Here is a 23,353-nt window from a genome sequence, read left to right on the forward strand (position 1 = left end):
ATGATAATGGTAGGACATATCATTGGAGACTCCTAGAAAAGATTGTAGAAGATGGGTTTTTGTGACATGGGGAATATTGTGCGGAAGTCATCTGAATATTTTCCTTGGCTTAGTCCTCTTGGTTAGACCACTGTGTGTCGTTTGAGCCTCTACTGTTAAAGAGACACAATGACACATGGCACAATGACAGTCTTATCAAGTGATCATTATCTGTCACTCCATCCCCAGATTTGTTATGTGTGACAACCAAAGCAGGCGTCTCCTTCCCCTCTGGTTTTCCTGAACCTGAACAACTTCATCAAAAAGGAAGACTTTCCATAGCATGATCTTTCCATCCATATTCCACTAGGAAACATAGGGCTCACAAATTATGATAACTTGAGGAGTTATGGACAGCAGGACTAGTCATAAAGATGTGGGCAAGCTTCAGAATCCTTCTCAACACAGCTCCCAGCAGCTTCTCTCAGCCAGCCAGAGGTGACAGATGAGATGACTTTTTCACTGGGATTCATGTAGATGACTGTTGCATCTTCTCTAAGAACTGATAGACTGTGTATCTATTAAGATGGCCAATGGAAGGCCTGGACCAATATCTGGTATGTAATGACTGAACAGACAGAAGGACTCACTCATGCATGGATGGACAGATGGCTGGACAGATAAAATTAAGCTAAAGGTGACCAGATCTCCTCAGCTACTTAATGTGGTAGAACAGTGGACTTTTTTTTATTCCCTCATTCCTTATCTTTTGCTATCACATTGTTGTAGCCTTTGTTTTGATTGATTCTTCATGTCAAGACGGCCATATTGAAATTAGTCTTTTCTTTGGTTGACTTCATTAGCTATCTTAACTCCTATTGTAACAACTCAGATACTCTTTCAACGTGAAATCTTCCCGATTGCTAAGGTGGGGTTTATGCTTAATAATACCAGTAACACTGGAGTATTCACTATGTAGGCTCCTGATTTTGGGGGGATTTTTGTTAGATTTGTCTTTAAAGATGTGTCTTTAACCTCTAGATCCAGTGTGGGGGCTTGAACTTACAACCCTAAGGTCAAGAGTCATGCACGCTACCGAGTCAGCCACATGACCCTAGACTCTCAGTTTTGGTACCATTTTGGGTTCTTTTTAAATGGGTCTGATGAATAACAAAGCACACTGTCCCCTTGTTCGTTCCAAACGGATTTCAACTCCAACATTATTTCAGTGTTTTCTCTGGTTTTTACCTCACGATGCCTGAACTTGGCCATGGGACCTCACAATGGAGCCACAGCCAAATAGGCAAAGCCAAAAACACTTCTTTCTTAAGAGGATCCTACTTATCTATTTGAGGTCAGAGACTCTTGTCAAGTTACCAAAATAAAATTTCATGCCTTCTACTTACTTTTAAAAGGGATTTTTTTTTAATCTCTCATTCGGGCCTCACCGCACTTCTGGGCAGCAGGCAGGCTAGCTTGTGGTTACGACCACCTGTCCGATGGTGGGACTCCGAGCACAGGTCCAGCGCCACAACGTGCCCAGGCGACCTTGCAGTTAATGGTGGAGCCAGGCCAGGAGGCAGGCTCTGGATCCCAGTCCATTTTCTTCTCTCTTGGCTCTTTCCATGCTAGAATGAGGCTATCTGTTAATAGCTTGCGGGGAATGAGGAGGAAGAAGAAAATTGAAAACTCTTGACTGAAATTCCTGGAAAGAGTTGGGTTCATGGATTAGTAATGTTAAGAGCTGTTCTGCCTTCTTGGTGGAGAGAAAGGGTAGCCGGGCAGAGTCCTGAGGCATAAAAGCAGAACTGCTGTCCACTCTTCCCAGAGGAACCTCTTCGGTGGCCGGGCCACCGCTGTGTAGGGCCCAGAGTTCTGGCCATCCCCATGGCACAACTCTTGAAGTATTACTCATTGATTGAGTCATCAAAAATCTGTGGAGATAAATAAGGCATGATTTGCCTGTGAAGGCAAATTCCTGGTCTGGTTGCAAAGTTGGTCATAGTGGGTAGCATGGCTGTCGGAGTGAGGCCATGATCAAGATGGGGGAGCCCAGCAGGGGGCGCTCCTAGCTCTACTGGTTGCATCAGAGGAGGCCCTGCCTCTTCTCCAGACCCGGGATGTGTGCTGGGTTCTCAGGAGGAACAAGGAAGAGTGAAGGCCAGAAGCTCTGGGGGCCTTTCACACTCATGCCGCAGGGCACGGGGAGGGGTGAGTGTGAGTTTTATTCTTAGTGCAGTGTCACCCCTGAAGGCTGTTAGCGGACGAGGGGATCTCACTGGGGCCTCCCTGACCTCCCTCTTCCTTTGCCCATTCTGAGCACGAGAAGTCTAGGCAATCTGCCTGCAGAGATGGGCATCCGGAGGGCCCCTTGGCTCTGCCACACGGGCACGAGAGGCTGGGGCATGGGGAGAAGGCCGGCTCCTCCAAGGCCCCCACCTGACAGGTGGCAGACCCTTGCTGGGTACACACAAGGCTGCTTCTGAAGCCACCCCCAGGACAGGGCACCTCTGGGGCTCTCCCCAGGCATGCCACCCTCTGGGAAGCAGGAGCTAAGGGTGTGGAAGGAGGCGTGAGGGCGCTGAAAACCAGGGGAGAAGGAGCTTCGAGAAGTCCCTGTTAGGCAAAGGTGCCACACGATAGAGAAAGGTCAGGTAAAATGAGGGCTCTATAAAACCACCGGATTTGGCAGTGAATCCTCAGTGACCTTGGCGGAGCTGATTCCTAATTCATCACTGTTGTCCCATGGCCCGGCTCATCCTGTGTCATGAGGGACAGGCATGTGCAGGGTGGGACATTGAGCTAGATGCTGGCAGCGGCCTCCCCAGTCGTGACAGCCACGAATGTCTGCAGACATTGCCACAGGTCCCCTGGGGGCAGAGTTGTCCCGTGGAGAACCAGGGCGGTAGAACGGTGTGGACAGAAGCCAGGGTCGTGCTGGGTTACTGCGACCTCACACCTGAACCACTCTCTGGAGAGGTCGGGCAGCTGAGAGCAGGCTGGAGGGGGAGGTCCACTGGGGGAGGGGGCGGCGGAAGAGGAGAGTAGTTTTGTTTCTAACAGAGAATGCATGTGCTTGCCCTAGGGAAAGAACTAAAAGAGAGGGAAGGGTTAAAGACAAGGGACAGTCATGGGGCAACATGCCTTTAATGAGTTCACGAACACTGGGCGTCTCCAGTTACCAGACTCTGTGCCAGGCGCTGTGGAGGCCACGCTGAGCCAACGAGGGCTCCCTTGTTCAAAACTGAAAATTTCAAAATGGCAGCAGAGCCTTGGAGCCCAAGCGCGGGGTCCTTCGCAGCGGGGCCCCTGTGCAGCCGCCCAGGACTGAGTTCGTGAGATGACCTTCACAAGGTGAGGGGACCGAGTGGCCCTGCATCACAGAACTCGAGCCCCAGGGTCCAGTGGGCAGGCCAGGCCATAACAAGAAGGACAAGCACTATGGGAGATAAGGGACTGTTGTCACCCACGGTGGCGGCACCTTCACCGAAAGGTTAGCGACCACAGGGAGTCATGTCTAAGGTTGAAGCTGTGAGTTTGAGGATTACCCCCAGTTTGCCCAACGAAGAGGAAGAGCTAGTGTGCGTTGCTATAAGGAAAGGCACGTGAATCTAGAAGAAACCAGGAAGACGCAGTTATGTCTGAAGGACAGAGTTTGGGGGGATTCTTGGCAAGCGTGCCGATCACGAACTCTCCCCTAGGACCCTGGGTGTTTGACTCTCTCCTGCAGGCCCTAGGAGGGCACGTGTGGGATCACAAGCGGGGCATCGTGTGATGAGGTTTCCCTTTAGAAAGACCATCCCATCTGGGCTGGAGGAGGGCCCGAGCGGGATGGGCTGCCGCAGCCCGGAGAGATGGTCCAGCTGTGGTGGGCTGCAATGGGGGTGGTTTGGACCTGGTGGTATTGGCTGTTGAGGGTCAAGTGCAGATCATGGGGAGGCAAAGCTCTCAGGACAGGAGGAGAAGACAGATAAATTCATTTAGGACCTTGTGAGTTTGACAGCCTGTAGGAGTATAAATTAGGCGGTCTAGAACTCAAAACTACGACTGGAGGTATAGATTTTTGGAGTGCTCGGAGGTAGATGTGAACTGAAGTCATAACTGTGGGTGAGTTCTTCCCAGCAGCATGTGTGGCATCAGGACAGGCAGGATTGGGTGAAATAACTACTGAAAACACCTGTTTTGTTCTCTGTGGTCTCCTAACACCTGGGTTTGTAGCGATCACCAAGGCCGCACAGAAACACCGCACCTATATAGAAGTGACATGTTCTCCGGAAAGATTCCGAAGGAGGGGCCATAACTCAGTGTGTCTCCCCTCCTCCCAGTCCCACCAGGCATGTCTGCCCTGTTCCCTTTCCCACCCGGGGCAGTAGTTGGGAAACCTGTCTCCTGCTGCCTTAGGAGAGAGGATGAGTCCTTCTTATTTCTCTTCCCATCTGTCTGGAAGGGCTGTTCCCTCCACATGGGGCTGAGATCCAGAAGACCACAGTCAGTTCTGCTTTGCTTTTCCTGGAAATGCAGATACAGCTTTCAGAGATCCCAACTTTAAAATGAGGGTCCTCCAAACAATACACGGTTGCGAACGCTAACGAAAACCGTGACCTTGCCGTTCTGATGCCAGCAGAAGGCTCGTTAGCAACTTGGGGCAGAAGGAATCCTCCGAAGCATCAGGAGTCAGACCAGCCAGACCCACGGGGGCTTCTGTCGTGCCTCCCCTGCTCTGCATCTCATCTAAATCATCCTGCCACCGCACTCTCTCACGGGCTCCTTTACCTCGAGGCCAAGACCAAAGTGCCGTTTGCTTCAGGTTTAAGCCAACCCTGTCACGCTCCTTGCAATCTAAAGAGAAAAGCCTTGGTTTATGTGGCTGCTTCTTGCGGTCACCAGCACAGACTCGTTCAGACTGATGCTACACAAAATCCTCTTCTGGGCTGGGCAAGAACCTGGAAGGCTCCTAGGGGGCCACCGACGGCACATGGCATTTAAAAAGGAGCTCCGTGGTTTTTCACTGGGCAGCCAGTGCAGGTCAGTGAGGGGGGGTCCATGTAAAGAAGTAAAAAGTGTGAACCTCCCCAGAGCCCCCTGCCCCTGCATTCCTCCCATCCAGCCAGGCTTCGGGAAGAATCGTTCATACTTGTTCCATTCTCTACCCTCCGTTCTCAACTCTTTCCAGCCTGGCTTCCCTCCCCCGCACCCCCAGCAGAGCTCTGGGCAGGTTGGTCCCCACCCCGCTGGTGCTGATCCCCTGGGCCGTTTGCCAGACTCGCCTGACCCCTCGGTAGCACTCGGCACCCGATGTGGGCCATGTCTGTCTTCCCACCTCGCTGCTGGCTGCATCCTGCTGGTGTCCTCCTGCCCTTGAACCCTGCCCTCCGCCGACTCCCAGGAGGCTCTTCGTGTGCGTCTGAGCAATGAATAGTGGGATTGCGAGAGGTTCCAGCCCCAGCCCCCCTGCCTCCTCAGGCTGTGCTCTGTTGTAGTCTTGGCTTCACATCTCCGTATCACAGACCCGCTGCAGACTTCTCTCCCGGGCCTCGACCTCTCCTCTCCACGGAGCACGTGCCTGCGGCCGCCCGGCTTGACCTCCCCACTTGAACGTTCCAACAGCATCCCGACTAGCAGATCCAAAGTCAGACTCTCGGTTCCCTTCCACCCTTCCCATCCTCCTCCAAAACACCCGCCTCCCTTCCCACGAGCCCGTCTCCGTGAATGGCCTTGCCTTGCATCTGATTGTGTAAGCCATGAAACCTCAGACAGACAGACAGAACTTCCGTACACCTGCTTCTCCCCGCTCTGTCCATCTACACGACGTCTCCATGGTCGGTCAGCTCGGCTTCCTAAGAACGTGCCCGTCAGCCGCCGCAGCCCAGCCCGGGTGTCCCTCCTCCCTGAGCAGTAGCCTCCTGTGGCTTCTTCCCTAACTGCCCCTTGTGTCCCCCTGCCACCCGCAGTCCACTGGCCAAGGAGGTCCATTGTAAATCTGAAACATTCACTCACCCTTGCCTTCACCGATTTGAAAATGTTAGTGCTCTCGTGGCTCCACATTGCTCCTTGAGAAAAGGTCAGAATCCTGACCGTGGTCCCCACGGGCCATGTGGCCTGGCCCCTGCCTGTCCCCCAGCTTCCTTCCTCCCTTCGCTGTCCCTGCTCCAACACGTGGCTCCCTCCGTCCATCCTTCCCATCGGGGCCACCGCGTCGCTTCCCCTGGTACCCCTCTCCTGGCCTAATTTGGCCGGACGCAAGGATCCCCGCCCAGATGCTCCCATTGGCAACCTTTCACTGAACTTACAATTCACACATGCTTCGTGACGACCCGAATAACCACTGCCTCCCCCGGAGCCCAGCACAGAACCTGGCACGGAGCTGGCCTTCAACCAATAATTTGTAAAATGAACAAACACATTTATTTAAATATTTTATTATGGGGTTTTTTTTTTCTATTTTATTTATTTATTTTTCTCTCCCTCCCTCCCCACTCGTGTTCCATATATGAATTCACACTTGGATAGGACCAAGTATATTGCCACTGTTTCTAAGAACCATGCCCACACGCGACAGGGATGACATCAGCCTTCGCCGATTAAATTACTCTCTGTTACATGCAGCAAAGTCCCCAATGGACTGTCTGCGGAAAGTAGGTTCAGGGCGGAGCCAGCACTAGACCCCAGGTCCCCTAACTCCTGAGCTGTTTGTGCTTTGCCCTAACGATGCCGGAGTATGATTTTCCTGCCCGATCTCACTTTCAGAGCCGAAACACCTCATCACTGCACGTGTCCTCTGGGAGGGAGGGCTTAGCTCCATTTCATCGCTGTGGTCGGCCTCAGTGTTCTCAGACCCTTTTAGGAGACATGATACATAAACAGGGGCCTCCCTTGAAAGCCTGTGTGTTTGACTCTAAGGCCGCCCAGCTAACAGAATTCGCTCTGCCTGTAGTTCAGTCTCTCCTCCTTTTGTCCCCCCTCCAAACGTGACCCATCAGAAAAAACAAAAAACAAAAAAGCCAGGGCAGAACCAGCAACAGGTCTGGTGACAGGATCAGTGGGCTTCTCAGCACGGCCGGTGGGAAACGTTCTGCAGATCCTTCTGGGCACAGGACTTCTGGGATACAAGCTCTCCCTTGAATCAGGAGCTTTTTCAAAACCTACTGACCCACAGCTTTGGTGGCATCCAGAGCCCAGGCCCCGCCAAGGGGTCCCATAAAGCCCGTCCCTACAAACGAAGCGAGGATTCTGGGGGAAGATAGATGGAAGGTGAGGCAGAGCCCCCAAGTAGCTCATTCAGAGCAAAGCCCGCATTCCAGAGCGATGACACAGTTTCCTCCCAGGGTCTGACAGTGCTATTTTAGGAAAGACTTCGAGACTCCAGAGTCCCCATTTAGAGCCTCCAATATTGCAAATTGCCAGATATACAGCAGGCCCTTGTCAATGGGAAGAAACAGCATCTTCATGGGACATTCAGAAGAGAAAATGACTAGCGAATATGACCTCGTTCTTATAAACTGAACAACGCTTTGGAATACAATTGCCAGCCGTTTCCAGGGTGCTATAGATGTCACCAGCCGGCGTCTGACCGGAAATCCTGGGGCCTCGAAGCCCGTGTCCTCCCCAGAGCATCTGTGGTGATGCGGTTGGGCTCTCAAGGATCCAGGGCAGAGAGGAGAACTGCAGGCGACAAGAAGCGTTCAACGTCAACCATTTGCACTAGGTAGCCATGGACTTTCTGTGTTCACTCCGGATCTCCTGAGGTTCCGTGGTGTAAACGCCTTGCCGACCAGAGACACCGGTGCCAAAACTCAGGGAGGAAGCGTGGCGTGTGCTCCTGGGGGAGCGTCCCTCACGTCCCAGTGCAGGCCCCGTAGGAGCCCCAGACCCCTTCCACAACCTTCTCCCACTGTGTGTGTGGCTCATTCCTGGAGGCTTATCTGCCCAGACCGGTTTGTACTACTCCGTGGGGCCCTGCCCACTCTCTGGTGACTTCTGCCAGGCCTTGGGGCCACCAGCATCTGTCCCCGCCCCCCACTGTTGCATCCCGGCCCAGGGACGCCCCTGCTATGATTTCGCACTTGTTACAGCCCCATGTCTTGCCGGCCTCAGGAGTAGCACTTTTGTTCCTGCTCCTTTGTCCTGCCCTGTCTAAGGCGGCTCTGGTGGGGATGGGTGGGGACAAGAAGAAGAGCATCTATTGTTCCCGGACAAGCCTCGCTGTCTCCCCGGGGCCATGAGCCTCTTTACGTCCTCACTGGATCTGCACAAACATGGCAAGAAGCGAGCTCTTGCCCTGGGGCTTGGGGGCGGGGGAGGCAGAGGCCACACTCCCCGAAGCGAGGAGGCCACCTGAAAGAAAGGGACCTCTGTGACCAGAAGCATCCACTGGCCCAGAGGCCCCAGAGGAGCGGGGCTGGGGAGGGGCCGAGGACGGGAGGAAGAAGGAGCGTCAGCCTGGCATGACGTGACACCGGGTGCCTTTCCTGGGGTTGAAATTGAGGAACCGAGGAGGCGGTGGTGGTCAGAGTCGATCCCGCAGCGCACAGGATGGGGCAAGAGCTCCCGCCACTCACTCTGTCTCATGCGTCTACCAGGGCCGGGGAGATTAATGACCCAAGGAGGATATGATATGGTCCAAAAACTTTTCCTGGATTTTTTCCGCAGGCGGCTGAGCCAAAGGCCAACAGCAGAGGAATTGGAGCAGAGGAACATTCTAAAACGTAAGTGACTCAGCCCGTGGTGGTCACTGATGCTGTGTGGTGGCTTTGGGTCTGTGCAGGGTGCGGGCCACAAGGTCTTTCCCTTGGGCCTGTGTGGAAACGCCTGAGAATGGCTCTGATGGCTGACGAGGGACCCTGGTGTGTTAGAGCATCCCGGGCAGCCTCCCCGTGGAGGAGGCAAACCCGAACCCACTGGGCCCGTTGGAAGTTCCGGGCCCACAAGGACCACCTTCTCCTCCGTGGGCTGTGAAGTCAGAGAAGCTGCAATATTAGAGCCAGTGAACTCACTAAATGACTGTGAGCAGAATCCGGGTCACCTTCAAGCCAGAATTGACTTAAAAACCACAAATACTGTATTGAGAGCTAAAATAAGGCAGACGGCCGTTTGAAAGCGGGGGCTGGAAACCCTGACTTTCCGCGGCAGCTGGCTGCTGTTGATAACCCCCCTCTTCCTTTGAAAATTAAAAGTAGAGTCTAGGAAAGCATTTCCAAGTGAGAATGCTTCATGTCCCCCTCTCAGGACTCCGGCAGCTGGCCCACGGTCAGCCGGCTGAGTGCTGTCACCCAAGAGGACCTCGCCATCACTCTGGCCATGGGGAGGGAAAATGAAGGAACAGAGATACTTGAATAGAAAGCAGGAATCCACTTGGTGCATCTGAGGGTCACCAGGGCTCCTCCATGGGGAGGGGGGGCGGGGGGGAGATGTTCAATGATTGATAAAACAGAACTCTCTGCCCACGTCTGTCCCTTCATTACCACTTTCATCAGCACTCTCAAGATGGGTCAACAAACAGTATTTCTAGTTCAACTCGTGACCCTTTCTCCCCACACACATCCACTTCTAATTTCTCTCTAGAGAAGAGAAACACACACTATGCAGAGTTTCCCGGGAATGCCATACCCTGAGCTCGCAGGTGCGCGGAGACACGTACACACGCGCGCGCACGCACACAATCACGTGAAGCATCAGTTTGAGGGGCTGGATATTTCCACTGAGACCAAACTAAAATGTTCTGGATCTTCCTTTTCTACTTGTCCCGGCTGTGGTCTGGGGACTTGGTCAGTTTTGAATGGTTTTGCTGAGGGTGAGCTGCCGCACTTCCCCTGGGGAGGGCTAGGCGGAGCGGGGTGGCCCAGCAAGGCGGGCCTCGGTCTACCCCCAGCCTCCCGGCCCCAGAGGGCTGCCTCCTCCCCAGCTCTCAGCGGGCGTGGTTTTCGGGACTGGGCTTCCTCAGTGCTGGCTGCATCTTACGTAACTCCTAGGTCTCTAGGAATGTGTGTGTATACATATTTTTTTAAGATTTTATTTATTTGACAGACAGAGATCACAAGTAGACAGACAGGCAGAGGGAGAGGAGGAAACAGGCTCCCTGCTGAGCAGAGAGCCCGATGCGGGGCTCGATCCCAGGACCCTGAGATCATGACCTGAGCCGAAGGCAGAGGCTTAACCCACTGAGCCACCCAGGTGCCCTGTATTTTTTTTTTTCTAACCAAGAGGTGTCCTTAGCAGTTTCAAAGCTTCCTATGCTGTAAAAGGGATGAGAAGTTTTTCAGATGATTTCCACGGCCGGGGAAGCGTGTGGCCTGCGTGAGATCTCCCTTTCTGCCCCAGTCTGAGCCCTGATCCATGGTAACCTTTCTGTTGTTGGACAGAAAGAAAAGTAGGTGTCCCAGGTGTCCGTGTGTCCCGGAAGCAGGGGATCCGGCAGACGTTCTTCCTTCCCCTCTACCTCTTCATGCCCGGACCTACCCAACAGGCGTCTGTGGTTTTCTGGAGGAATCTTGGTACAGGGGCTGTGCTGTGTGGGGGCCCTCAACCTCCCCCCAGCCAGAGAGGCTGCAGCCCTGGGGGACCGTTCAAGTCTCAGAAACCAGTGCTTCTCTCGGCAAGGGCTCGGGTTGGGGAAGCAGCAGGTTGAGCCTGTTCCGTGCCCAGCTCCCTGGGATACCACAGGCGGGTCCCTCATCTGGAAAGAGACTCAGATGTCAGAGGCGGCCACTTGCGTCTAGTAAGCCTGAGGGGCTTAGAGTCAGGCAACCCAAGCGGGGACATGAGAACATTGTTCCCAGGGTCCCCTTTTGTTCTAGTCCCTCTTCCTTCTTCCCCAATCCAAATAGCCAAATTAAAGAACTGCCTGTCCAAGTTCAAGCAGGTCGACCGTTTCAGTTTTGAAACTTTCCAGAAATGAACATCTATTTCCCATTAACTCTTTTTCCCCTGGGTTCTGGAACTTTGTTTTTTCCCAAAAAAAAATTTTTTTTTAATCTCCCTTCTATGGAACCAGCAACTTCATGGCATGAGAAAACCCCCTCACACAAATTATCCTGAACCTGACTTTCTGAGCTGTTAGTCACTCGAGGAGCTGCCTGTGTGAGGGGTGCTGGGGAGAGGGAGGTCGCGTCTCTACGGCAGAGCCTGGAGGGTCTGGGGCCGCCTCCCAGCCCCCCTGCCGGCCCCCAGGGGCAGTGCTGGCTTTGTCCAGCAGCCAATGAGACACTGTGCACATTTGAGCACATAATGAGTGCACTCTGATGGTGGCAGCAGGCGATGACATCACGGCCCTTTCTTGGCCTCTCTTCCCACTTGTCTAATGGGGTTGTCTCGGTACCCCCTGCCCGAGAATTCATGACCCTGAGTTTGTAAATGGCTTTGAACTAAAGGTATAGATCCCAGCGATGGTCACATGTGGCCCCGCCCCGCCCCACAGGGGGACCCTAGAAACACACATGGGCAAAGGCAGCTCTGTGCTGGCTCAGGGCTCTGAGGGGGCTTGTGGGGTCAGGAGGCCCTGATGGGAGTCTGAGGCCAGGACCGGGGAGTGAGGAGGAGGGGCCGGCCCTATGCGACACATGCCGGGGGAAGAGGCTGCTTATTCCAGCAAGCCAAAAAGGAGCTTGGCTGTCTAACAAGTTGGTAGCGTCGTGGCGTGTGACGAGCCACTTAACTCCCTTGGCTTTTATATCCTCGTTTACATTTAGATGTGGTGACCTCTTGGGCCCCTCAAGGCCCTACTGTCTATTGAGCCACACATGGTAACAGAGAGCCCTCCCTGCCGCCAGCGGCCCCCTGGGTCCTCACTTTCCATGCTTCCAAACCCCCTGGCCACCTGCAGATGGCGCCCGTCTGCGGTCTTCCTTCTTTATGCCTCCCAGTTTCTCTCTGACAGAGTGGTTCATACTAAGATGTTAATGACTGGCTCGTTTCGTGAGTTTTTATCCAAGAGAAACTTGCGTTTTTAAAGGAAACGCTGGGAGAGAGATAAGATCTTTAAGTCCAGAGGAAGGAGCTCTCTCTTGTATGGGCGAGGGGCCCCTACAGGGTTTGCTGCACTAGGGTCCTCTGGTGATGACAGCCCACTGTAGGATGTGGACATTTCTGATGTCCCCGTATAAGATCCTGAACCTCCCCCGCCATCCCCGCCCAGGGAGTCATAGCAGTCAAATTGTTCACCTGGGGCTGTCACTCAGGGCCTGAGTTCAGCTCTAACCTGCCATTGTCCCTCCCAGTGGGAAGTGTAGCCACTTCAGGGTGTGTGGCCTCTGGCTGTGGTGGCTGTTGCCAGGGCTGGCAAGGAGGAGCTGTGTGGGACGCACTTCTATGCACAGGGGCTTCCCTCTTTTAAAGACCTGTCCTATCTTGAGATGACCGAATTGCAAGGGTGTACTGATTTGATGAGTTACGAAACATAATTTAACAATAGTAATTTCAAAATGAGAGTATAAGTGCCCAAGGTGGTCTGAAGGCCACCTCGAGGGAGATTGCTTTCATTAATGTCCTTCTAAAGTCAGGGGTGAGAAGCAGAGACCCTCCTTGACACGGTTGGATGGACAGCATTAGGCTTAGACCCATGCCTCCATCCCAGAGCACAGGAGGAAAGTGACGTACCCACAGTCGTCCGCTTTGCTCACAAGGAGAAATAAGCCCACATGTCCTGGCCTGCATCTCTCTGCTCCATTCCCCAGACCCTCTTACCTACGGCTCTTTAAACATCTGATGAGTAATCAGCCCATACAGTAAGCTGAGAACGTTTAGACTCCGAGGTCTTCTATCCCAAGACACTCTTTAAAAAGTCTAAATGCAGGCAATTGTGTCCCACACTCTGGCCTCCCACCTGCTCTGTGGACTTCTTGGAAGATTCAAAGAATTAATGGAATCAGGGCTTGTGAAAGGTGAGCATTTTTAGAATTCTTCCATGCAGTCGGGGCTGCACTTGACGTTAGCCATGCCTTACTTTGTTTCTGCAGCAAGTGGGAGGCACCCCCATGGGCCGGCCTCTTTTCTCCTGTCCCCACAGAGCACCAGACATGAGGCCACATCACAATGAGTCCCCATCCGTTGCTGGGAGGCCCAAGGCAGAGTTGAACAGGCCCAGGTCTTGTCTAAAGCAGGGAACCTCACTTCTCCCCCAGACGCCCGCCCCCACCGCCAACAGCAACCCCATGCTTGTAGGACCTACGTCCTTGTGCCAAAACCACATGTCCCAGCCCAGCATTCACCTGGAGACTTGAAACCTCCCCTGGTGGCATAAAGAAAGCAACGTGAGAAGGCCAGCCAGCTCACCGTCCACCTGAAAGTGCAGGCCGTTGGGAAAGCATCCCACAGGCAGGAGGGCGGCCAGGGAAGAGGACAGGAGCTCACGACCCCCTTTCCCAAGTGGTGAGGGGCTCGGCCTCGAGCCCGCAGACTTTGGGAGGATACACCTGGGTGCGACACGGTTTCCCAGAACCAAAAGCTTCTTCCCTGTTTCTTGCAGCTCGAAACGAACAGGAGGAGCAAGAGGAGAAGAGAGAGATCAAGAGGAGGTTAACTCGAAAGGTGAGCGGCTTCTCCAGCTGCGCGCTGGGACAGGTCAGGGCGGCCCCAGCGGCGGCGCAGCGGGAAGCCCTGTCCGCGGTCCCGCTCCCCGGGCGTGAGAGTGAGCGGCTCTGCACACAGCAGCTCCTGTCTTGGGGAGGGTGGTCAGCCCAGCGTCAGGACCTGCAGTCCTTCCGGCTGGTGACATCCTGTTGCCTGACTTTGTGGCACCCACCCACCCTCAGACAACTTGGCGGCCGGTGCATTATACTTTCAATCACAGAGAATATTTTGTTTTTGAAAATTTCACCAAATTCCCTAAAAATTCACCTCAGCAAGCTTTGGAAATGCATTGTCAAAATCAGTAGTTCGAATATAATGCAGTCACGTGCCTGAGAGTTTCCCTTGCCGCCTCCGAGACTGCTGCTTACCTGTTGACTGAGAACCAACTGACTGCATTGTGCCAAGTCCAATTTGAATTACTGATTAGGAAAATGCCAAAAGTACTGATAAATTTACTGAAGATGTCTGAAAAGCACTTCAAGCCATAAGGCTAGAATTTTTATGTACTTTAACCCCAAAAATAGATGGCCTGGCAGCTCAAAGTAGACCCAGAAATGGATCTAATTCTGTATGAGTGGCCCTAATAACAGACTCTTATTTGAACCTATTCTTGGATGGCGATGACGAGTTTAATTAATTGATAGCACGTAAGACATAATACTGTATTCTGTCTGACTAAAGTGTTTTTAATCAGCCTCCTACAGTGACCATCTTGAGAGAAAGATACTCAAATCTTAGAGACAGTTAAGAGATCCATTAAAATTAATTTTTAAAGGTTTATTAATGGATTTTGTCTCCCTAGAAATATTACATAAAGGAAGAAATTCAGAGATCCTAAAACACCATACCACTTACTAGGGTGATGATTTGGGTCTCTTGGACTTTCTCTCCCTTGGGGCAACCCAAACATCTGGTGACGAGCCAAATGGCTCCCCCGTTATAAGGAGTAGGATAAACAAGTACCTGAAGGGCCAGGTGATGGGCTGCACCCCCTCAGTGGGGACCTCGAACGAGAGCTAGGTGACCTTCATCTGGGTGCCCTCACCCAAGTCACAGGCTGATTTTCCGAGTCCCTCAGAGCCCCGGTCCTTGAGCGCAGGGCATCCCCCTCCCAGAGCCTGGGCAGTGAGAGGGTCTGGGCAAGGGGCCCAAGCTTAAGTGTGCCCTTGAAATGACCAGGGTATCCAGAGCAGGCTGGTAATAACCCCTCCTTTCTCACACAGAAAAGCCTAGACATTCAGAAAAAAAAAAAAAAAAAAAACCTTCAAATTTCAGCAGGTTCACTGGGGTTGATTGCTGGGCCCAGAAATTGTCCTGAACTTGAGGGGTTTCTTGCTAAAAACTCGTAATAGGAAAATACCGATGCATATGCTTCGTTCTTATAGAAACTCCGCGAATGGCATCATTTGCAGCAGAGAAAAGGAAGGAGGCTGCTAGGGATAGGGGCCCCCAGAGAGCCCCTCGTTTTTGCAGGGCTCCAAGAGAGAACTAGCTCGTCTTCTCCCCATTAGGAAAACTGCCTGAGAATGTCAGCACCTGCCTTCCCTGGGACTGGCTCAGGGAATGGGAAATAATGAGTTTAAGGGAAGGGAGAACAGTTTTTATGGGAGAGGCTGGAAGGAGCTTTTACCTCTGTTCTTGCCATAGCTGATGGGAGCCTGCCAGCAGGTAGCGGATTCTGTAAGGCCTCCCGGCCCCGGCCTGGTGCTTCCCGTCTAGATCCTCGAGCATAGCGAGACCACATGCCAGTGGTGGCGGCCACTTTTCAGTTACCCGCAGCCCAAGGATTTCCTCAGTTCAGTTCCATTTACTTTTAAGGAATGCCAGCCTCCCCCTTTCAGAAAAGATGCTAGCTAGCTACATGAATGGATGGGAAGAAGGAAGGAGGGAGGGAAAGACAGAGGGGAGGAAGGGACGTACACTCGGGTCAAGTTGTACTAATAGTGGGATTTGGGTCTCAAATAATTTACTCTTCAGTACCTGGTTTCAAGTGATATTTCTGCCATAGATTAGAACATAAGTTGACCAACCCCTTCTGCCAGCCCACCATCCCCGGAAACCGGACTTGAGCCCCAAAGATCATTTCCTCATCCTCTGAGGAGGGAGGTCCATCAGCCACCAGCCCGATGCCCCTCTGGGCACCGAGGAGCCAGGGGCACAAGCTGGTGCTCAGGGGAGTGGGCGGGGGGGTGGTTGGTCACTGGGTAGCTGGCCTCCAAGCTGCCTGAGACGCTCCCAGGGAAAGAAGGGGGTGCCCTCCTCCCTCCCTTGGAGCACATGGGTACAGTGCCCTATTGATTTGGAGAGATGCTGTCTAGAGTCTCCATGGGACTCGGGCATGACAAATAGTCCCTGACCTTTAGATCTAACATTCCGTCTTTCTGTTCACTCTGGACTTCGCTGAAGTCCAGATCGTGATTTCCAGAAAACACAACTAGAAATTTCATGCTTAGCCTTGTTCTGGCCACGGTGCACTTAGAAATTAACGCTGTTTGTCCAGCACCCCGTGGTAAATCTTGCCCAAGAAAAGCAAGGGATTGCGAGTGGGTGTCCTGTAGCGGGGAGAATATGGAAACGGTGAATGTTTGTACTTTCGTGATAGTGCAGAAGCTGCTAAAGAAAGAGCGGACGGTGTCGCTCCAGAAGAAGTCAACTTAGTGGCGGGAAAGGAGAATAGAAAGTTCAGCCTGGTGCTGTTCAAGTACAGAGGGAGGGTGCTAGCGATGGGGACAGGGAGAAGCTCTTCTGCTGGCGCAGCCCAGCCCCACAGACCCATCCCATGGGCCTGGCCCCTGGCTTCCCTGGCACAAACCCAGCCTCGCTCTTCGTGTGGGGACTGGCTTTTCACGTGAACTTCTCGGGGAGCAGGGTCCCCTCGGACCTCCTCAGTCGTGCCCGAACACCCCTGAATTTGCGTGGTGTTTGCATGTACACCCTTTGTGTCTCAACACACACATGCACACACGTGCAAACTGATTTACAAACTCAGCCTGCAGAGCGTACTCAATCTGACACATGGTCGTGGACTCACAAAACCAAAATGGGACAAGAGTGTGGGGTAAGAGGTCACCTGCTGGGAGAAGGGACACAGGTGTGGGAAAACGCACACCCACGCAGACGGCAGAGTGGCTTGTAAAAGGCGCTGTGGTGTCACTAAGGGACTATCTGTCCGAATCAGCCGATAGGCAGGTGCCACCAGGTATAACCAAGCTCCTCTCTCTCAGGGTCCTGGGAAAGGCCCAGGCGTCTGAAGCCCTAGGTCCCCAGCCACGGCCCGTCCCTCACTTGCTGGGGGAGGTGTTGGTGGCCTCTCACCGTCCCCTGGAAATTCACAGGCCAGGCCGTCTAAACTCCTCTGGCTGACGGGGCCCATCTCTCCTTCCCTGCAGCTCAGCCAAAGACCCACAGTGGAAGAACTTCGAGAAAGAAAGATCCTCATCCGTTTCAGCGACTACGTGGAGGTGGCGGACGCTCAGGACTACGACCGTAGGGCCGACAAGCCGTGGACCCGCCTCACCGCCGCTGACAAAGTAAGCAGAGGGGGCCAAGGGGTGGGGTGCTGGGTCCTCGTGCCTCAGTTTGCCCTGTGTCGGCTTTCCCGCCTGCTGCCTGGAGCCCGCGGTGAGAGCAGCAGCGGAGCCGAGGTCCCGGGGTCCCTAGGGGAGTGCTGAGTGGCCATGGGGCCTGCGGAAGGTGCTGCTTCCCCAGCTCCTTTCCCCCAGGGCTCCAGGCACTCTGCGGAGTGCTCACTGAGCTGCGTCGCCCTGCTGCAGAGAAGGCACAAGACAGTCCCGTAACAGCAAGTGACAGGGCAGCTGGAGGCAAGGCAGCCTGGGAGGCTGGGCCCAGAGGAGCAGAGTAGCACCCGTTTGGGCACAGAACGGTCCACGAGCACTGGGCCCCACACTCAGCGCAGACCTTCCGGGAAGGGGACCCTGTCCTCGGCACCCGCGAAGGCTCACACAGCCTAAAAGAGACCAACTCACTGTGTCTGCCGTTATTATAACTGCACAGTAGAAACGGGACACAGATCGCAGATGGCAAAACCTGCCTCGCTGCGCTGCCTCCTCGTCCGTTTGGATAACAAGGAGTAACCTGAAGTTGAGTTTGTTTTATAGGAAATAGCGGCATCATTCTTGGGGCGTCTGGGTGGCTCAGTTAGGCATCTTCAGGTCTTCATCTTGGGATGGTGGGTGCAGGCCCTGCCGGGAGAGACACCTAAATCTTACCTGTCCGCTGGACCACGTATCACAATGAACCTCTGCTTCGTAACCCTTTGTGACTCTAGTCCAGTCATCCTGAGGGACTGGAGAGCTAAGGGCATTAAAAAAAAAAAAAAAAAAGTCTAAATTAATGACTACATCCAATGTGCAAGAGACACTGGGGGCCTCTCTTGAAGAGTCCTGCCTTCGTCCCATGAGGTCCCAGGGCCAGTGGTTTTTATAAGAAAGTGAGGCCCACTTTTCTAAGCGGCGAGGTCCTCTGCAGTAACACTCTGGCCTCGGACCAGTCGCAGGGAGCGTGAATGCAGACAAGCTGCTACACTTGAGTGGGAATGATGGGGCCCGAGGCAGACTTTCCAGAAGGGTTTTCCATGTGGCAGGTCTCCTGCACAGGTCCTGGTGAATGGCAGCCTCTGCCCTCCTCTTAAACGTAGCACCCCTCTCTTCCCTGTGCAGGCAGCTGTGGTGAGGGACCCCAGGGACTGGACCCACCATCCACTAGCCACACACAGACCCAAAGACCCAGTCCCCAGGGAGTTGTGTCATGTAAACAGGAATGGAGGAAGGGACCTTGCCCTTTGGTTCACCCTCGGACCGCAGTGTGCTTGCTGACCAAGGATGAGGGGATCGGCAGAATTTGGGAGACAGGACAGCGTGACCCCACGCGCGCGTGCTGCAACTGTGTGGAGCAGGCAGGGAGGGAACCCTCTACTTCTGCACAGGCCGCTCCGGCAGAGGAATAGGAAGTGGTGCCCCGAGGCTGATAAACAGGCACATGGGGCGGCCCGCCTTCTCTGGTGGGAGCCCGGCTGATCCCCCTAAAGAATTTCAGCCCCCGGGGAGGAAGTGATGCCAGGGACCTTCTGTCCCACTCAGTCCTTACCACTCCTGGCCGTCTGACGCCCTTCCCTTGGCCACAGCTCCTCTCTGTGGGCAGTGCTGGAAGGAGGTGGCCGTTCACACATAGCCCATGACCTTGGTAATGGCACAGATCTCCTCAGTCAACAGAGCTGTAAACGAGTGAGTGCTTTGGAAATCAAAGTGGGGCGATCACCTATTCCCTTAATTTGAGGAATTTGACCCACACCTTCTAGAAGGATCCATCTTCAGGTGTCCCCGTGCTTGTGGTGAGCTCAAAATGTTTACCTAAGGAAGACGAGAGGTTGACATTTAAATGTGCCCTCGAGACCCCGGGCGTGTGGGGCAGATCTGTGCGGCCTACATGGCGGTGCTCGTGGAGAGAGGAAGACAGTTCGGGCAATATGCCAGATCTCGCCATTTGTCATTTACATTTAGCGAGAGGGGGATTCTTAGTAGGTTCTGGGGGATTTTTTTTCCCGTCCCAGTGAAAGAGGTCATTTTCCGTACTTTGCGTCTTATGGCTTTGTCCAAGAAAAGAGAAAGTAAAGACGAGCTCCTTTCCGTCTGCCTCTGCTGCATACTCACGGCCTTTCTCCATTCCAGGCTGCCATTCGAAAGGAGCTCAATGAATTTAAAAGCACTGAAATGGAAGTTCATGAATTGAGTAGACATTTAACAAGGTTAGTGTATCGAGGGGTCCTTTCTCCGCTTTTCCAGCTCACGCTGTAATACTTGCTTCCAGACTGAAACTCTCCCATCTGCCGCTGGGTCGCAAGACGGGGGGCAGGTGTGGTGGGGGGAGGTAAAAGGTCAGCGTGAAGCTCCCCTGCGGTTCTGAAGCTTGGAGACGGAGCATGACAGCCCAGGTTAAGTGGAACTTTAGGAAAAGTCTAGTTTTTAAATTATCCAAACGAAAGACCTGATTCAAGATCTTAAGTGCTAGGGCCACCAATAATGCCAGAGTGGGTCTTTATGGAAACCAGAGCTGAGAAGAAAAGACCACTGACCGTTTATAGCCAAACCTGGGCAAAAATGCCAAATCCATATGGCATTTCCAAGGTGGGTTCGCTCCTGTGATTCCATGTCTCCCTGTCCACCTTTGGGGAAACTGAAGCACAGAGAGATTCAAGGGGTTGATAAAAGGTCATGTGGCTAGCTAGGGACAGTGACAGAGTCATCAACTCCGTTCTTATGACTCATACCAAACAGTGCCCAGGTGACCATTTTAGAGAAACAGGACGTACCAGCTCTGTAGTGCGTGGACTCGGGGACACAGTTTGGCCACTCCACCCGGCTGCGGGCCAGTAGGGCCGTCCAGTGGGATGCCCAGGAGCTCTGGAGTAAACCACTCAGAATCAAAGGTGAACCCCATGGGCCCCAAGGGCTGGAGGAGTGCTGCAGGCGTGTGCCTTTGGGTGGAGGTTTAACCAGATTCAACCCAGCACTTGTGAGCAATGGGGCATCTGAGGGTGGAAAGCTCAGACCCGGGAATCTGGCTCCTTTAGCAGCCCCTCAGTCTTGATCTAATTATTTGTTTTCCCAGGTTTCACCGACCTTAACAGTCAAATTCCTCCTGAGTGCTATGCTGTCTTCAAAACATAAATTTATAAGAACCATAAGTGCTGGTATTTATTCACTTCCCCATTATGATGTAAATCTTCTGAACTGCCTTTTTTTAAAAAAGAAGAAGAAAAATAAAAGGAAACGTGATCAGGATTCTCTTTGCGAAAATGCGATGGTCACCGCTTGGCGGTCAGAGCCACTGGCGCGACTGCGGATACCGAGGGCCCCGGCGGGCCAGACGGAAGACGGCCTCTCCAGCCAGGCCCGGCAGACCAGCCTCCTTGAGGCTCGTTTAGGCCCCAGCGAACCTCGTCCCCTGGAGTGTGTGTCACCTGGGTCCAAAGAAAGCCAAGGCGGTGGGTTTGGCCTGGAACGGACTGTGCAAAGCAAACGGTCAGGTGGGCCTTCTAGACTTGGCCAGATACACTGGCTCTAGGTGTGGCGTCCGGCTGGGGGGCCGCTGCGGGGGGGCACTAGCCTCGGTGGCCCCCGTCCCTTCTCTCGTCAGCCATCATCCAGACAGTGAACAAAAGGGAAGATGCTTTTCTGGGGGAGTCTGTGGTTGACCATCGGTCCACAGAGTGTGCGCGCCCCAGGTGTGGAAGGCCACCACGGAGCGCCTAGCCTGTCCCCGCAGACTAAGCTGAGCTGCCTTCCAGGGAGCTCTGGTTTAGAAGGGGAAAGCGGTCATCTGCTCAGTTCAAGTGAACTCACCCATCAGTGTCAAAAAAGCCCTATGTCGTGGGTGATCTCTAGCTCACGGCCACCGCTGTGGTGCTCCTATGGTACTCGTGCGTCTGAGGGCAAGGACCCTGTTGAGGACAGAAAGGCTGGGGTACGAGACTGCTGGGCTGGTGTTCCTCATTTTCTCTGTGCACCCTGGGGCCGGGGACTGCGTGGCCTGGACGTGGACAAAGAGCCTCCGAGTCTAGGACCCGTGCGTGCCAGCCAGAGCCCCGGCTTGCAGGACTGGCGTCCGGCCACAGATGGATGGGTCCTCCAGAACCATTCGATGGCCTTCTAGTCTCCTTTCTTTGCACTGACAAGTTTCTGCAGAAGAGCTTCAGGGTTTGGCATATGGCAGAACCGCGCAAACACCAGCCACGCCTGCCCACGCTTACCTTCCCGCTCCGCTCCGGAGAGACCCCTTCCTCTCCCTCATCGTGCTGGTAAGGCTGATTGGAGGTGTAGCTCTCACTGTCCCATGCACTTGGGACCACAGAAGGCAATGCTCTTTTGACAGAGGGACACCGAAGATAGGATGTGCAGTGAGAGGAAGGACAGCCCCCAAACCCCAACAACTATCTTAACGAGGCCCGTTGCAGCTTCTTCTGTTTTCCTTTCTAGCAGACCTCGTAGGGCCCTCGACCCCACAGCTCTGCCTGGCCTTCTGGAGTGGTCTCCCAGTTACCGCCATTTCTCCAGGTAACGGCTCGCTCCCCTCCACATGTGCCCAAGAGTTAGTTGCCAGATTGGCCTTCACAAAAAAGGAGTTACCCAGTTCCCACCCCAAAACATGTGGCAAGCGTTACTCTGGGGACCCACACCCCTCAGGGAGGCCATTCATTTCGCTTTCGGCAGGCGTTCACGGCTCCAACAGCTGGCATGAAGCCAGGAGCTGGGCCTATTTTGTGGGGAGCTCAGGGCAGGTCTTGAGGCGGTGCCCACTGTCCACTTCCCTAGTAGCAGCTGGAGTGAGCACGCCACTGCCCCGCCCCAGGAGGGGCGCCATCACTAGGTCCTTTTCTCTTTGAATGTTGAGTCTGAATAGTTAACTGCCGTGGGAAGGTATCGTTCAGGGAAAACACGGTCGGGATTTTAGTGTGGCTGTAAACACAGCCTTCCCGAAAGGCTTACTGACATTTGAATGTGCAAATGGTATGACGAAAGATGTCGGGCTCTTTCGTTTTTGACTTCTTGACGGCAGGCATTGTTCCAGGCAGAAGTGCCTGCCTTGCCAGGATTCGAGTCCGAGCTTCCTGTAACTCCCCGCTGGCCTCGTGCGGCTCCCAGGGCCCTGGTGTGCTGGTCAGGCCTTCGCCGGGCCCAGGAGCGAGTGCTAAGGGAACTCCTTGCCTGGACTCCTCCTTCGAAGGCCAGCGGCTTCTCTGCTGGCTTCCGTTCTTGGGCCTCTGAGGCCCGAGGAACGTGACGCCCAAATCGATTCCCCTGCGGCCAGCCAGCAGCCCAGGTATCCTGCCCAAAGTGCCCTCCTGTTGCAGTCCACGTTGAGCACGGAAGACAGGGAACACAATTTCCACTTCCATTCCTGCAGAGCACCCTCTTTGAGAAGTCAGTTGCGGGAATTAGGGGTGAACCTTCCACACCCCTGAGATCTTGCCCGCCACCATCAAAGTGGGCTACTTCAAGCCCAGTTTAGGGGGCTCGGCCACCTCAGTGGGCCACAGGATGGGCATCTGCTGTCTCTTTCCTGCCGTGAAATCTTGAGGTCTTTACAGAAATCTATCCAAATTTCTCTTCTGCCATAGCGTTAGGACAACTGGAAGATATTACAAAAAAAAAAAAAAAAAAAAGGTGAGATAGGCTAGATGGTTTCAAATGCATCCCTTTTCTAAAAAAGCTGCAGTTCTCAAAGGTCTTGTGCATATACATCCCCAATGGAGCCTTTTGTCATTTGGATTAGCGTGAGAGGAAACGTGAAATTTCCCAAATCTAAAGGTCTCCCTCTCGAAATCAGACATTGCCCCTACCCACCCCCACCATCTGTGACGGAAGGGACTGCCATCGGCCTACTTGCTCTTTCAAAATTGCTGATCTTTTCCTCTCCAAAGGCCCTCAAAGCCCTGTAAAACTTTTAAAACTTTAGCCTTTATGTCAAATTAGAGAAACCAAACAATGTGATGGTAGATGTGATAAAAACCGGAGTTTATTTTTCTCCCGCTTATGAACGTGTATTTATATTTGCGGAATGAATATCGTGGTGTGTGCTTCAATGAATGGGATGTCAGGCTCTCCCTGTGCACGGCGGTGGGTGGAGGTCACCTTAAATGACTTTTTCTCCCCATCCGTCTGTCAATCCCCAAACTAGTTGCTTTTTCCAGTTGCTTCCCGGGTGTCTGTACATAGTTTGTCTTTGTATAGGAGCGCTCTCCTGTGTTCGAATTTAACAGATGATGGCTGTATGAGGAAGACCATGTAAACAG

General features: G+C 53.5%; 1 protein-coding gene across 7 annotated transcripts in view; it reads left to right on the forward strand.

The window, feature by feature from the left end:
- The window catches only part of PHACTR1 (phosphatase and actin regulator 1), a 558,358-nt gene extending 535,635 nt beyond the window's left edge, over positions 1 to 22,723 (forward strand). For 6 of the 7 annotated variants that reach the window (XM_032861576.1, XM_032861577.1, XM_032861579.1 and 3 more), the window contains 5 exons: positions 8,629 to 8,684; positions 13,439 to 13,500; positions 16,932 to 17,072; positions 19,230 to 19,306; positions 20,170 to 22,723. In XM_032861576.1, coding sequence (XP_032717467.1) covers positions 8,629 to 8,684; positions 13,439 to 13,500; positions 16,932 to 17,072; positions 19,230 to 19,306; positions 20,170 to 20,185 — 352 coding nt within the window. In that variant the 3' untranslated portion in view covers positions 20,186 to 22,723. Of the gene's footprint in view, positions 1 to 8,628; positions 8,693 to 13,438; positions 13,501 to 16,931; positions 17,073 to 19,229; positions 19,307 to 20,169 lie in introns of those variants that run through there. The other variant, XM_032861583.1, reaches the window with a different exon arrangement.
- The last annotated feature ends 630 nt before the right edge of the window (positions 22,724 to 23,353 follow it).

Source organism: Lontra canadensis, unplaced genomic scaffold, assembly GCF_010015895.1.
Source record: "Lontra canadensis isolate GAN:19392208 unplaced genomic scaffold, GSC_riverotter_1.0 scaffold21, whole genome shotgun sequence".
NCBI lineage: Eukaryota > Metazoa > Chordata > Mammalia > Carnivora > Mustelidae > Lontra > Lontra canadensis.